This window comes from Dipodomys ordii, unplaced genomic scaffold, assembly GCF_000151885.1.
Source record: "Dipodomys ordii isolate 6190 unplaced genomic scaffold, Dord_2.0 Scaffold16, whole genome shotgun sequence".
NCBI classification, from domain to species: Eukaryota; Metazoa; Chordata; class Mammalia; order Rodentia; family Heteromyidae; genus Dipodomys; species Dipodomys ordii.
In genome coordinates, this window is record NW_012267232.1 from 18,960,816 (window position 1) to 18,975,803 (window position 14,988).

Here is a 14,988-nt window from a genome sequence, read left to right on the forward strand (position 1 = left end):
GCTGTGGCTCAAGTGGTAGAGCGCTAGCTTTGAGCTGAAGAGCTGAGGGACAGCGCCCAGGCCCAGAGTTCAGGCCCCATGACCGGACCCAAAAAAAAAAAAAAAACAAGTAGTGAAGCCCGGCACCGGTATTTCATGCCTGTAATCCTTTCTACTCGGGAGCCTGATATCTGAGGATCTTATCTCCAATTAACCACCAAAAAACCAGAAGTGGTGTTGTAGCTCAAGTGGTAGAACACTGGCCTTGAGCTGAACTGCTCTGGGACAGCACCCAGGCCCAGAGTTCAAGCCTCATGACTAACCAAAAAAAAAAAAAAGTACGCCCCCCCAAAAAACCCCAAATAAGTAAAAAGGACAAGGTCCTTTCACATCTCAGTGCTGCTAAAATTTAACAAAATTAATAGAATTGGAGGGAGAAAATGGGGACAATGATGGTAGGGGTGACATTGACACTGAATGCTAGTGGATCACACCTGTGATCCTAGCTATTCTAAAGGCTGAGATCTCAGGATTATGGTGGTTCAAAGCAAACTCGATTGTTTGAGACTCTTTGTCTCCAGTTAGCAACCAAAGAGCCCAAGTTCAAATGGTTCAAATGGTAGGGTGCCAACTTCAAGCAAAAATGCTAAGGGACAATGCCCAGGCCCTGAGTTCAAGCACATATGCACACACACACAAAGTAAACAAAGAATTTTATGCAGGGGGTTGTCTTGGGCTTGAACTCAGGGCCTGGCCACTGTCCCTGGGATTGAACTCAGTACCTGGGCACTGTCCCTGAGACTCTGTGCTCAAGGCTAGTGTTCTACCACTTGAACAACGGTGCTACTTCCAGCTTTTTCTGAATAGTACTATAGGTAAGAATCTCACAGATTTTCCTGCCCAGTCTGGCTTTGAACCATGATCCTCAAATCTCAGTCTCCTGAGTAGCTAGAATTATAGGCATGAGCCACCAGTGCCCAGTTAAAAATATCTTTTTTATTTCCTATAATTGTTTTAAATAGTTATATCAATTGTTTAATTTTTCAGGAACTTCCAGAACCAACTCCAGTAAAAACTAGACTACCTCCTGAAATCTTTGGTGATGCTCTGATGGTTTTGGAGTTTCTTAATGCTTTTGGGGAACTTTTTGACCTCCAAGATGAATTTCCTGAGGGAGTAACTCTAGGCAAGTACTATAGTTATTTAGTGCTGTGTTAGCTCACCCTAAAATTAGTGGCTGTTATTAACAAAACAAGTTATATCTTAAAGCTCTATAGGGTTACGGGACTTAACTATCCACTTCCCTCTTGGAATTTGCCATGTGATTGTAGTCAGATAGTGGCTAGGACTGGAGTCATCTGAAGCTTGACTAGCTGGTTGTTCCAGGTGGCTTTTTTGTGCACATGACTGATGACTGATGTTGGTACCTCATTCCTTTTTATATGGCCTCACAAACTCATCTGCCGTTTTACATGATAGCTGAGGCCTTCAAGAAGCTGGAAACAGAAACTGCCAGATCTTTGAAAGGCTAGGCTTTGAACTGCCACATTGCAATGGTCAGTAGTTAGAGGCCCCTATAACTCAAGGGGATGGAAGAATAGACCCACTTTATGAGTGGGGGTGCATGTTTACAGATTATTGCCGACTTTTAGTTTATAGTTCTATTTTGCCTGTGCATTTACATGCATTGCATAATAATTTATAATAGAGTTTGGACCAAATTTTGAGATTTAGATGATAGCAAAATAATTTTATTAAGATTCATATATAGCCTATCAAACACATAATTAAATTTCTATTAGTAAGAGCATTCAATTTCTTTACTGTCTTATTAACTAAATGAAGTATGAATTACTGTTTATAATTCAAAAACATCTAAACAATGCCAGTTTAGGTAAGCTGAACTAAATAAGAAAACAGTTATTTAACACTTGGACCTAATATTAAAGTTAAAACCTAAAGCTAATAATTACCTCTCCTGTGCTGTTTTGTACACACTGTCACACATAGCTCTCAAGAACAGTGAGATGACAATAATAGATATTTGTATTGTTATTAAAATTATACTTTTTAAATGTTACTAGATTTGTGCCTCAACATTAAGTATAGATAAAATAATAATTTGGTCTATTGAGACTATTTTTGCTTCAATGCAATGTCTGACTTGTAATTTTATTGTATTATAATCACTAATTTTAATTTTGGCTTGGGTAATATTTGGGTCTGCTTTTAAAAATACATATTTAAGAATACATATTTAAGATAGCTGTACAGGCTGTTATTGTTACATTTATGATTCCAGTGGAGTATATGGAGTTATTTTTTTAGTCCTGAACAGAACTTTAAATTCATTTTAAACATTTTATTCACAGAAGTATTAGAGGAAGCTCTTGTAGGAAATGACAGTGAAGGCCCACTATGTGAATTGCTTTTTTTCTTCCTGACTGCAATCTTCCAGGCCATGGCTGAAGAAGAAGAGGAAGTTGCCAAAGAGCAAATACCTGATGCTGACACCAAAGGTCAGAGTTCAACATTACTACTGATTAGCTGATAGTAGTTTGTAGTCATTTTTGACAACTGTTTTAAAATTAGCAAGGACACACAGTTTGAAAATACAATTTGTTATCTTCTGCTTTATCTATCTTACACTACTAACCTTACCATTTGATTTTTAATACATCCCTTTTCTGACAACCTTAAAGACATTTTCACCTTAACTATCTTGTTTTCATTCCTTTAGATTTTTCCTGTGGCTTAGGAGCATTATATGTGTCAGTAGCTAATATCTATAATCCCAAGAGATTCTGCTGAATCATCCTCAATTTTTTTTTAACCCCACCTAAGGAAAAACTTTAAATACTGTTAATCCTTTTTTTTTTTCTTTATGCCATTCACAGGGTCCCTGAGCTTTTTTGCTCAAGGCTATGCTCTACCACTTGAACCACACTCACTGTCCCACTTCTGGCTTTTTGGTGATTATAAGAAAAGAGTCTCATGGACTTTCTTGCCCGGGATGGGTTTGAACTGCAGTTCTCAGATCTCAGCCTCCTGAGTAGCTAGGATTACTGGCGTGAAGCCTCCAATTTTGGAATATCTTTTTGAAAAATTACCACAATTGTTACATCTTAGCCTCCATAGTAGCTAGGATTAGACACCTGAGCCATTTGACTGAAAGTATTTCTTCTAAATAAATTTGAACTGGAAATTTTACTCTTAAAGTCTATGTTCTTAAATATCCATAGTCAGTATATGGTATATTAACAAAAATAATTTCATGGAGAATCCCCCCCTTTTTTGGGGGGGGGTCCGGTTGCGGGGCCTGAACTCTGGGCCTGGGCGCTGTCCCTCAGCTCTTTAGCTCAAGGCTAGCACTCTACCACTTGAGCCACAACGCCACTTCCGGCTTTTTTTTTCTGCTTATGTGGTGCTGAGGAATCTAACCCAGGGCCTCATGCATGCAAGGCAAGCACTCTACCACTGAGCCACCTTCCCACCTTTTTTTCTTTTTGCTTATGTGGTGCTGAGGAATCTAACCCAGGGCCTCAGGCATGCAAGGCAAGCACTCTACCACTGAGCCAACTTCCCAGCCATTTTTTAGTTATACTTACTGTTTTGTTTTGGATTTACCTTAAAGGAAATGTTAAACATTTATTTAAAGATTGATTTGGCTTCCTGAATGAATAATATTCTGTGGATTTTGCCACATAAGCAATTTAGGACCAGCAGCTAGATTAAATAATACTTTGATGTGTTGCATAAAAATTCACAATAAAACATGTGCTGGAGCCAAGTGACAGTGGCTAATGCCTATAATCCTAGCTACTCAGGAAGCTGAGATCTAAGGATCATGGTTCAAAGCTAGACTGTGCAGGAAAGTCTGTGAGACTATCTCTAATTAACCCCAAAAAAGCCAGAAGTAGAGCTATTGCTCAAGTGGTAGAGTTCTGGCCTTGAACAAAAAAGCTCAAGGACAGCACCCAGGTCCTGTTCAAGCCCCAGGACCAGCACAAAAAAAATAAGTGCTCATTGTAGAGTGCCTGCCTACCAAACACAAATCCCTAAGTTCAAACCCCAGTAGTAACATATACATACACACTCTGACATGCAAGGGGTAGCAATAAAAAAACAAATGGTATTTCTTTCTGGGAGATATCTCAGAATGCTGATTCAAGATGATGGGACATTTGTGCCTTCATTTCAATTTGTTGGCCTCAGACAACCTGAGCCCATTTTTGTACCTGGCCCCTGAAGCAACAGGATATCAGTAAGTATGTATTTGATGTTGGGCATCTTTTGATTTCATACTTGTAATTCAAGTAAAATAGATTCTCCAGATTCAGTGTTCACCACTCACTGTAGGTTCTTTACAAAGGCATCTTAACAATGTGGCCCATTGTCATCTCAGTTAAATGAAAATACTTTTTTAGTGTTAGGATTGTTGATCATGTTCCAACCTTAACACAGACAGAATATATTTAATTCATGATTTTAAACAAATTTTATAGTTTTAAAAGTCTGGATTGGGGGAAGAAAAATGGATGAGAGGGATTTGTACTTGAAAATCTGTTAGTATTAAAAAATACATAAAAGCATTGGTGTTTGCCTTGCTATATTAATTCTATTCATGATTTGCTTGATCTGGAATTTGTAGAGCTCTACTCTTTTACAGGACTGTCTATAAAGTATTGGCAAATTTTAAAAAAAAGGTAGTTTGTTTTTTTTTTTTTTACTCATCTCTCACTGACCACATTTTATATGGTTGTTTTAGTTCAGTGACGGCTGTTTCCCTAAGCAGTCAGGGCAGAATTGTTTTTACGTATTTAGCTGGTCTTAGGATTTCCTGCAGTATCTCAGAAATGGGAGAAGATAGTGAATTTCATATTAGTAATGAGAACTTAGGCGTAATGAGGTTATTTATCAAGGTCATATCACTAGCAATAATGTAAGACACTGCAGGTTGTTTCAGTTAGTCCTCATTCATTTAGTCCTTTATAGTGGAGATCTTTTTGTGTGTAAAAAAATGCTTTTATATGTAAAGAAACTAAATGTGGCTAATAAGTGGTAGGACCCATTCAGGGAATCTGGTCTAAAGATTCATGATTCTATTACCCCAAAATATGAGAATAATTTAAATATTTGTCTCCTTAGTATTCCAATTATTTTAACTTTTTAAAGAATTCTAAAAAATAAAATGTAATAAAAATATAAAGTTCTAATTTGGCCTTTGGTCTCCCTGTTTTTATACCAAATCTTAGAAATTTTGACTAGCAGTTTAAAATATCTTGTACTAATTATATCAATTCTTGCCTTTAGTTAAGCACTGTAAGTTTAAAAGCACTGTGAAGTATGGAGTCAAGAGCATCTTTTATAAAAAAGAATAGTTTTGTATATTTCCTGGGATATCATTGTTCAGTATTGAAATTGTATGGAACTAATTCTACATTAAGATGATAATAATGTAGCTGTTTCACATAATATACTAGATAAAGTGCAGCTATGTTTATGGAGTTACACGAGAGAGTAAGCAAATCCTGCAGTGATATTTAGAGCTTATATGGTAGATAATTGAGTTAAAGAATACAATTTTAGCATATTACTTTATTTAACACAATTAAAAACAAACTCATTTTGTTGGCAGTTTATTTCCTTAGGTCGTTATAATCTTAATCTCAGTAAATTATAATTTCCTATACACAGTATAGGTTAAACGTAGTGGTTTCTGCTATGAAAAAGAGCCAACGTATTTTTCGTATTTTTTAAGTTTGCTTACTAACATAAACTTAACTCATTTTAGAGTGCCCAATAATTTTAAGTTTATTGGCTTTATATTTAAAATGGAAATTGAGAAAGTTTTGGGTATTTCCATGATAAGGAAGAAATATTATCTGTCATTGGGATAGAGTAGGCCTGTAGGCATGCATGACTTTAGCATAAGCACTAAATTTAGTCAGCTAACATCTTCTGAGTGGTCTGTATTTAAAATGTCATGAAACAGTCAATGTTCATAATCAGACATGATCATAGCTGAGCTGCCTTTTGCTTTTCTAAGGTTAATTGATTGTATCGGCTTGTAAGCTTTGTGAGGGAGTCATGGTAGAAGGTTGAAGACCCACAGGACCAGCAGACAACTGATTCTCAGACTAATCCAGCAAACTTTATTAGTTGTTCAAAAATACAGGAGAGTTGAAAAGCTGAATGGGCAGTATTTTACCTTCCTTCCCCACTTTAACAAGGGCTTCTTTTATATCTTTTATATTGGACTTCTAAGAAATATTTTGTTTGAAGACTGCAAACTGCTGATCTAGATTAGCCATTTAAAAAAAGTGAAGTCCAAAGTGTTTTGTCTAAAGCATACATAACCAGGCAGTGGCAGAGCTAAATCCAGGAAATCACTTATCTGAAACTGCACTAGACTATAAATAATACACAGTTTTTCATAGCTGATACTTTAAAAGAAATTTTAGTGGTACAGTATACTAGGGTTGTTTGAACTCAGGTTTTGTACTTGTTAAACAGGCACTCTACCACTTGAGCAATGCCCAGCCCTTTATGCTTTTTTATTTTTCAAAGGGGTCTCACTCTTTCTAGTCTAAGCTACCTCTTCCCTCTATTTATGTTTCCTATAAGGCTGGGATATCAGGTGTGAACACTGTACCATCTTTTGTTATTAAAATGGGGGATTTGGCTGACTTTTTGCCTGAGCTGCCCTCAGACTGTCCTCCCAATCTCTGCCTCCCAAGTAGTTAGGATTACAGGAGTGAGCTACTATGTCCTGTTGGAGGCTTGTGACTTTTTTTTAGTCTTTACTATAAGGAATAATTTGTGCTGATAGATTTGCTATTAAGTCCTGTTTGTATGCTAAGTGTTGTTTTCAGAGGTAAAGGAGTTCATCTAGAAAATACAGAGAAACTTCATTGTTTTTTGATTGGAAGGAAGCTTTAATGTAAAAGATAAGTCATTAATTGACAGGAGTACTGGCTTTAAAAGTTCTTTCAGCTCTTTTTCTGGACTGATTTTTGTGATGCTTATGACCTATACTTTGTTATGATTCATCTCAAGATATTTGTGAGAGATTTGAGGTATCTTCATAGATTCAAAGTAGACTTTTTCTAAAGTTATTGAGCAAGACTTTTTTTTGTTTTTAAAATCACTCTCTTTGCTCTTTTTTTCTACTTTCTTCCTAAGACAGTTTAAACAGATTTCATTGTTGTATTTTCATACATGCAAACTCTATTTTGACCATGTTCATCCTTACCCTACTAGTTAGCCCAACCACCTCCTCCTAGCACCGCTTGCCCTAAAAGAACCTTTCTCTTTCCCTGACCCTCCAACCCCTGATTGATCTGTAGCTTTCATTGATTATGCTACTTTCCCATATAGTTGCAGTGTGTCTCAAAATTATTTACCCTCTTTCTTTTTTCTCTTCCCTTGTGGGACTTTTTAATTCTAAAACATATTTTATCATTTTTCTTTCTTTTTTATTGATTATGTAAGTGTATTGTTGGTAATTTGGAAATTGTTTCTCCATTTGATTAAGGAAAATGTTAGTGTGGACTGCACGTGTTAGGATTTATAATTGCATGTGGAGACTAGGTGGAATGTGCATAATGCTTTTACTTAGTGTTGGTTCTTGTGAGGTTCCTGAATGTTATGCTGTTTGCTGTTTTCTTACATCATTTTTAAAAGGGCGTTCCTCCCAAGTTTTGACTTGCACTAGAATAAAGTATTTATTTCCTTAAAGATTTAACAGAGGCTTTGGATGAAGATGCAGACCCCACAAAATCTGCACTGTCTGCAGTTGCATCTTTGGCAGCTGCATGGCCGCAGTTACACCAGGGTATGTGTGGGGTTTTTTTGTTTGGCTTTTTATTTCTAATTTATAAAGGTATATTTTGCCTTACTAAGTATTAATTGTTTATATTCTAAATGACTATTTCATTTTTAACAACTATAGGCTGCAGTTTGAAAAGCTTGGATCTTGATAGCTGCACTCTTTCTGAAATCCTCAGACTGCACATCTTAGCTTCAGGTGCTGATGTAACATCAGCAAATGCAAAGTACAGATACCAGAAACGAGGAGGATTTGATGCCACAGATGATGCTTGTATGGAGCTCCGTTTAAGTAATCCTAGTCTGGTGAAGAAATTGTCAAGCACTTCAGTGTATGATTTGACACCAGGTAAACTCTGCAAGTTGGATTAGGGGTAGGAAGGTACAGAATTAGGATTTGAATTCAGGGTATTGTACTTATAAGGCACTCTACCACTTGAGCCACATCCTCAGCTCTTTTTGCTCTGGTTGTTTTTTAATTGGAGTCTTATATTTATACCTGGCTGGGCTAGACTGGACCATAATCCTCTTACTTGTTTCTTACATAACTAGGATGACAGGTGAACAAGACCTTATATTGGTTCCCAGGCTGATGTAACCTTGAACCTTGACTCTCCTGAGTACTGACGCTACCTAAGTAGCTAGTATTACAGGAGTAACTTCCTTCCATGTATAAGTTGGAATTTTTATAACCTGCCCACTTCCTGCCCTGTTGTCTCTTAACCAAAAATTTAATGGTGGATAAGAAACTTTAGATGAAGCTGGGCATCAGTGGCTTATCCTATAACCCTAGCTACCTCAGGAAGCTGCAATTTGAGGATTGTGGTTCAAAGTCACCTTTATATCCATGAGATTCTTACCTTCAATTAACCACTGAAAAGCCAGAAGTGGAGCTGTGGCTCAAGTGGTAGAGTGCTAACCTGGAGCAAAGTGCTTAGCCAGATCCTGAGTTCAAGAACCAGGACTGGTGCGCGCGTGCACACACACACACACAGAATGGGAGAAATGTGCCTCAAATTCTTATTCGCGTGCGCACACACACACACACACACACACACACAGAATGGGAGAAATGTGACCCAAATTCTTTTGGGGGGTCCGGTTGTGGGGCCTGAACTCTGGGCCTGGGCGCTGTCCCTCAGCTCTTCAGCTCAAGGCTAGCGCTCTACCACTTGAGCCACAGCACCACTTCCAGCTTTTTTCTTTTTGCTTATGTGGTGCTGAGGAATCGAACCCAGGACCTCATGCATGCAAGGCAAGTGCTCTACCACTAAGCCACCTTCCCAGCCCCAGTGACCCAAATTCTTATTCATGAGACCTTCAATGATAAGACTTCCTCTTTTTGTTGTTGTTTTTTGTGTTGGTCCTGGGGCTTGAACTCAGGATCTGGGTGCTACCCCTGAGCTCTTTTGCTCAAGGCTAGTGCTCTTACCAGTTTGAGTCACACCTCTGCTTCCAGTTTTCTGGTGGTTAATTGGACTCACAGACTTCCTGCCCAGGCTGGCTTCGCACTATGATTCTCAAATCTCAGCCTCCTGAGAAGTTAAGATTACAGGAGTGAGCCACCAGCACCTGGCTGGATTTTCTAATGTTTAAAATTTTTACAGTCCAGGATGAATGTGGTGCCTTAAACCTATAATCCCAGTTACTTAGGAGACCACAGGAAGAAAGATCAGGCAGCTGTAGATAGAAGGATCATAGTATGAGTCTGGCCCCAGGCAAAAACTCAAGACCCCGTGTAAAGTTTAGAATAAGTGAAGATTAGTTAAAAAATGATCTATTTTTATCCACTAGTATCTCAGAAGTTTAAACTATGCCACTCGCTTGAATAAGTATTTGAAGTATGAGAAAGTGTGTAAGCTTAAGAGGAAGTTTTGTAGGACTTGTCTATTTTTTTCCTAGTATTAGGTTTCAGCTCAGGGCTTCATGGTTGCTAGTCAGATACTCTTACCACCTGAGCCATGCCCCTAGCTTAAGTTTTACTTTTTTTTTTTTTTTAAGGGGGAGCCAGTGTTGGTTGTGGGGCTTAACTCACAGCCTGCGCACTGTCCCTGAGCTTCTTTGAGCTCAAGACTAGGGCTCTATCACTTGAGCCACAGTGCCACTTCCAGTTTTTGAGTGGTTAATTGGAGATAAGAGTCTCACAGGCTAACTTGGTACCATGATCCTCAGATCTCAGCCTTCAGAGTAGCTATGATTACACATTTCGTTTTATTTTACTCCCATTAGACAGGGTCTCATTATTTTAGACTGGCTTTGAATTCATGGTCATCCTACCTCTACCTGCCTCCAAAGCTGGAATTACAGGCACACACTACCGTACCTGGCCTTACTTTCTCCTTAAAATAAGAAATTTTAGGGCTGGAGAAAGCGCAGTGGTAGAACATTTGTCTACCATATACCTGTGGTCCTGAGTTTGATCCTCAACACCAACAAAAACACAAAACACAAACAATGTTTTAGTGTACCAATAGAGTTTAAGTTAATATACTTTAAAGAACATATAACAACAAAGGAAGAGTACTTTAATCCTGTATTATGAAGGCTATGTGAATGTTATGTCATTATTTTCATACTGACCCTTTAGAGTAGTATTTTTCCTTGTTCTGTGGTGTGTGTGTGCGTGAGAGAGAGAGAGAGGAGAGAGTATGCACATGTGCAAACTTATACTGGGCCTTGCACTCTGGCTAAGCTTGTTTGTTCATAGTTTAACATTTGCCATTTGGATCATGCATCCAATACAGCTTTTTAACTGGTTATTTTGAAGATGGATTCTTGTGGACTTTTTTTTTTCTCCATCATGGGGCTTGAACTCTGGGCCTGGGTTCTGTCTCTCAGCTCTTCAGCTCAAAGATAATGCTCTACCACTTAAGCCACAGCACCACTTCCAGTTTTCTGGTGGTTTGTTGGAGATAAGAGTCTTAAGGATTTTCCTACCTGGGATGGCTTTGAACTGTGATCCTTAGATCTCAGCCTCCCTGAGTAGCTAAGATCACAAGTGTGAGCCAGCTTTTCATTTTTTTTTAAATTCATATGGTTAGTACTGCCTCACACTTCATTAGTGAGCCTAAAATATTAAAACTAGAAAACTAATTCTTTGTAATTGGAAAACTTCAAACTTGAAAACTAATTCTTTGTAATCGGCAAACTTCATTTATTCAACTAGTAAACAGAATACAAATTATTATTTGAAATGTGCCCTATATCATAGCTGCTAAACTGGTTTCAAAGTTTTTTCTGAAAGCCAGCGTGTTTGTGTACACTTCTAATCATAGTACTCAGGATCCTGAGGCATGGTGATCACAAGTTTGAGGCCAGTCTGGGCTACATAATGAAGCACTGTTTCAAAAATAAATAAATTCATGGCAGGCATTGTTTTTTGTTGTTGGTGTTTGTTTTTTTGGGTCTGGTCATGGAGCCTGAACTCTGGGCCTGGGAGCTGTCCCTCAGCTCTTTAGCTCAAGGCTAGCACTCTACCACTTGAGCCACAGCGCCACTTATGGCTTTTTTCTTTTTTTGCTTATGTGGTGGCTGAGGAATCGAACCCAGGGCCTCATGCATGCAAGGCAAGCGCTCTACCACTGAGCCACCTTCCCAGCCCTTCATGGCAGTCATTGTAGCATGCACTTATCATTCCACAATTTAGATGTAGTTAGAGGGAGGATCATAAGTTCAAGGCCAGTCTATGAATCTTCGGTCAGCTTGGGTGATATAGTGAAACTCTCACTCAAAAGAAAACTTACTTTTAGAAAATGCCATTGACATGTTCTTTTTAGTTTTTTTTTGTTTTTGTTTTTTTGGGGGTCCAGAAGTGGAGCCTGAACTCTGGGCCTGAGCGCTGTCCCTCAGCTCTTCAGCTCAAGGCTAGCGCTCTACCATTTGAGCCACAGCACCACTTCCGGCTTTTTACTTTATGCTTATGTGGTGCTGAGGAATCAAACCCAGGGCCTCAGGCATGCAAGGCAAGCACTCTACCGCTGAGCCACCTTCCCAACCCCTCTTTTTAGTTTTTTCTTTTGCATTGAGCCACAAGTAAAATTTTTTCAGTTCCCTATTTCTCATTGATAACAAATTGTTTACCATTTTTGACAGGAGAAAAAATGAAGATACTTCATGCTCTCTGTGGAAAGCTTCTGACTCTAGTTTCTACTAGGGATTTCATTGAAGATTATGTTGATGTATTACGACAGGCAAAGCAAGAGTTTCGGGAGTTAAAAGCAGAACAACATCGAAAAGAAAGAGAAGAAGCAGCTGCTAGGTAAGAGATTACACTCGGTCATGTACTGAAAACTGTTTATTTCTTTGCATCTGAAGCCATAATTAGCTTAATGTTATAACACATCACTGGCTTATACTGGTATTCAGCTTTGCAAAGAGGGTATGTTGCCTAGCATATGAGTTTGATGTCCAACACCACAAGAAAATAAAAAAGTAAAAAGATTGTTAATGGACTCACATCATAGTTCTTATAATAATGTTTGGTTAGAGCAAGACAATAAAAGTGTCTTGTATCATTCTGTGATCTTCAATTTTGTCTTTCAGAATACGTAGAAGAAAGGAAGAAAAACTTAAGGAACAAGAACAAAAAATGAAAGAGAAACAAGAAAAACTGAAGGAAGATGAGCATAAAAATTCAACTGCAGATGTCTCTATAGGGTATGGTTTATATTACACAACCAAGTTGGCTTTATTTATCCTGATATAAAGAATAAAAATCATGCCAGGCAGTGGTGGCTCAGGTCTGTAATCCTAGCTACTCAGGAGGCTGATATCTGAGGATCACGATTTGAAGCCATCCTGGGCAGGAAAGTCTGTGAGCTTATATAGTTAAGCACCCAAAAGCTAGAAGTGGAGTTGTGGCTCAAGTGGTATAGCACAAAAGCCCAGTCACCAGCACACACACACAAAAGGAATAAAAATGAGTTACCTAAGACTGGTTGCTTTCAGGATTTTAGAAAAATAGTTTTCTGTAGTCATAATTGTTACTTATCAAGCCTATAAAGTGTATATATAGTCATCATATATAATGTATTTTGTTAAAAATTTAGGCTAATTTTAGTATTCTGGAACTCTTTTCTCATAGGATAGTATAAGTGATAATTGCCAAGAAATCTTTCGATATGTTATTTGTAATCAGTAATATTCCTTGCATGAACAATAATTTTTCTCCCTCCTGGCTTGAGTATATGAGCACCAGCTCTCAATTTAGTGATTTTTTTTACTAGTCTCTAATCATGTTTTCTCACCCAGACAGTTTGCAAGTTAGAAACCAGTGTACTTACTTTCTAATTGTATTTCTCATTTCTAAGTTCTTCAGGTTTTTTCCTATTCCTCCAAGGCCAAGCATGATTTAACCTTGCCCTTTTTGTTTTTTCATCCATGTATTAGAGAACTACTTTTTCATTTACATTTTCCTCAACATTGTAAAATCCTTGCCTTTGCCTGAGTCCTTCTGCACAACATGCAGATTCCTTCTTGCTAATCACTGCTTCCCCGTCTCCTTAGTCTTGCAATTTAAAATGTCACTTGAAGCTAGCCTTTTTTGATCCCTGACACTAGATTTGGATCCTTTTGAAATGCTTTCTAGTTCCTTAGGCTTCTCATATTTTAGTACTTATTATACATTTTGATTTTACAATGATTTATGTAGTCATGGGCATAGATCATGTAGGAGAATGCCTACCTGATAGCCCAATCTCTGCGATCTCATTCCTGCCTATATAAACACATACAAACATATACACATTAATATACATATATTTTCTTGGTGATACTAAACTTTAGCACAATTATTCACTATTTCTTGTTTGATAACTTCATATTCTGGCAGTAATATTTTATCTCATGAATAGAATTATATATTTATGGTTTTTATCCTATAGGGAGGAAGAAAGGGAAGATTTTGATACTAGCACTGAGAGCAAAGAAATAGAACAAAAGGAACTCGATCAGGATATGGTCACTGAAGATGAAGATGAACCAGGATCACAAAGAAGAAGCAGAAGGGGTAATAATGAGATGTATTAAAGGCATGCTTATATGTGTGTGTATACCTGTGTACACACATGCACATGTGTTCACATTTGCATGTACTGTTCCTGAGGCTTGAACTTAAAGCCTGGGTGCCATTCCTGAGCTTTTTAGCTCAAGGCTATAGCACTCTGCTACTTGAGCCATAGTTCCATTTTTGGCTTTTTGGTAATTAATTAGAGCTAAGAGTCTTAAGGACTTTCCTGCTCCAACTGGCTTTGAACAGTGATCCTCAGATCCTAGCCTTCTGAGTAGCTAGGATTGTGGACATGAGCCACCAGCACTGGGCGGATAGGCAGGCTTTTTTATTTTAGCTATTTTGAAATATATATATATATTTTTTTTTTTTTGATGGTCATGGGGCTTGAACTCTGGGCCTGGGCAATGTCCTTCAGCTCTTCAGCTCAAGGCAAGCGCTCTACCGCTTGAGCTACAGCGCCACTTCTGGTTTTCTAGTCGTTTATTGGAGGTAGGAGTCTCACGGTCTTTGCTGCCCGGGCTGGCTTTGAACTGCGATCCTCAGATCTCAGCCTCCTGAGTAGCTAGGATTATAGGCATGAGTCACTGGCGCCCAGCTTATTTTGAAATATATTTTAAATTAGCTTCCTTTGTGATTTCAGAATGTGGTGGATTTTAAATGTACATCTCATAACTCATTATGAATTGTCAAAAAATACTATTTTGTTTTGTGTTTTGGTTTTTTTTGGGTCCGGTGGTGGGGCCTGAACTCTGGGCCTGGGCGCTGTCCCTCAGTTCTTCAGCTCAAAGCTAGCGCTCTACCACTTGAGCCACAGCACCACTTCCGGCTTTTTTCTTTTTGCTTATGTGGTGGTGAGGAATTGAACCCAGGGCCTCATGCATGCAAGGCAAGCACTCTACCACTGAGCCACCTTCCCAGCCCAACTATTTTGTTATAAAATGGTATTATGAAGTCATACTAGTACATTTTTATACTGCAAACATTTTAATGATTATTGTTCAGCATACATTTTGGAAATTTGCTTCAAGCTGCAACACGTTTAAATCAATGCTTACAATATACAAAGAAAATACAACCAAACATAAAACTTGCTTCAAGTGTGCCTTGCACCTAGACCATTGTTTCATATTAGTATTTTTATGGGGATATATGTTCTATTTGGGACAGTA

General features: G+C 38.1%; 1 protein-coding gene across 1 annotated transcript in view; it reads left to right on the top strand.

Moving 5' to 3' along the window:
* Baz1a (bromodomain adjacent to zinc finger domain, 1A) overlaps positions 1 to 14,988 on the top strand; it is an 87,306-nt gene that overhangs the window by 43,850 nt on the left and 28,468 nt on the right. The window contains exons 8-14 of the mRNA XM_013012243.1: positions 1,027 to 1,165; positions 2,352 to 2,498; positions 7,721 to 7,816; positions 7,934 to 8,158; positions 11,902 to 12,067; positions 12,352 to 12,465; positions 13,692 to 13,816. Coding sequence (XP_012867697.1) covers positions 1,027 to 1,165; positions 2,352 to 2,498; positions 7,721 to 7,816; positions 7,934 to 8,158; positions 11,902 to 12,067; positions 12,352 to 12,465; positions 13,692 to 13,816 — 1,012 coding nt within the window. The remainder of the gene's footprint in view (positions 1 to 1,026; positions 1,166 to 2,351; positions 2,499 to 7,720; positions 7,817 to 7,933; positions 8,159 to 11,901; positions 12,068 to 12,351; positions 12,466 to 13,691; positions 13,817 to 14,988) is intronic.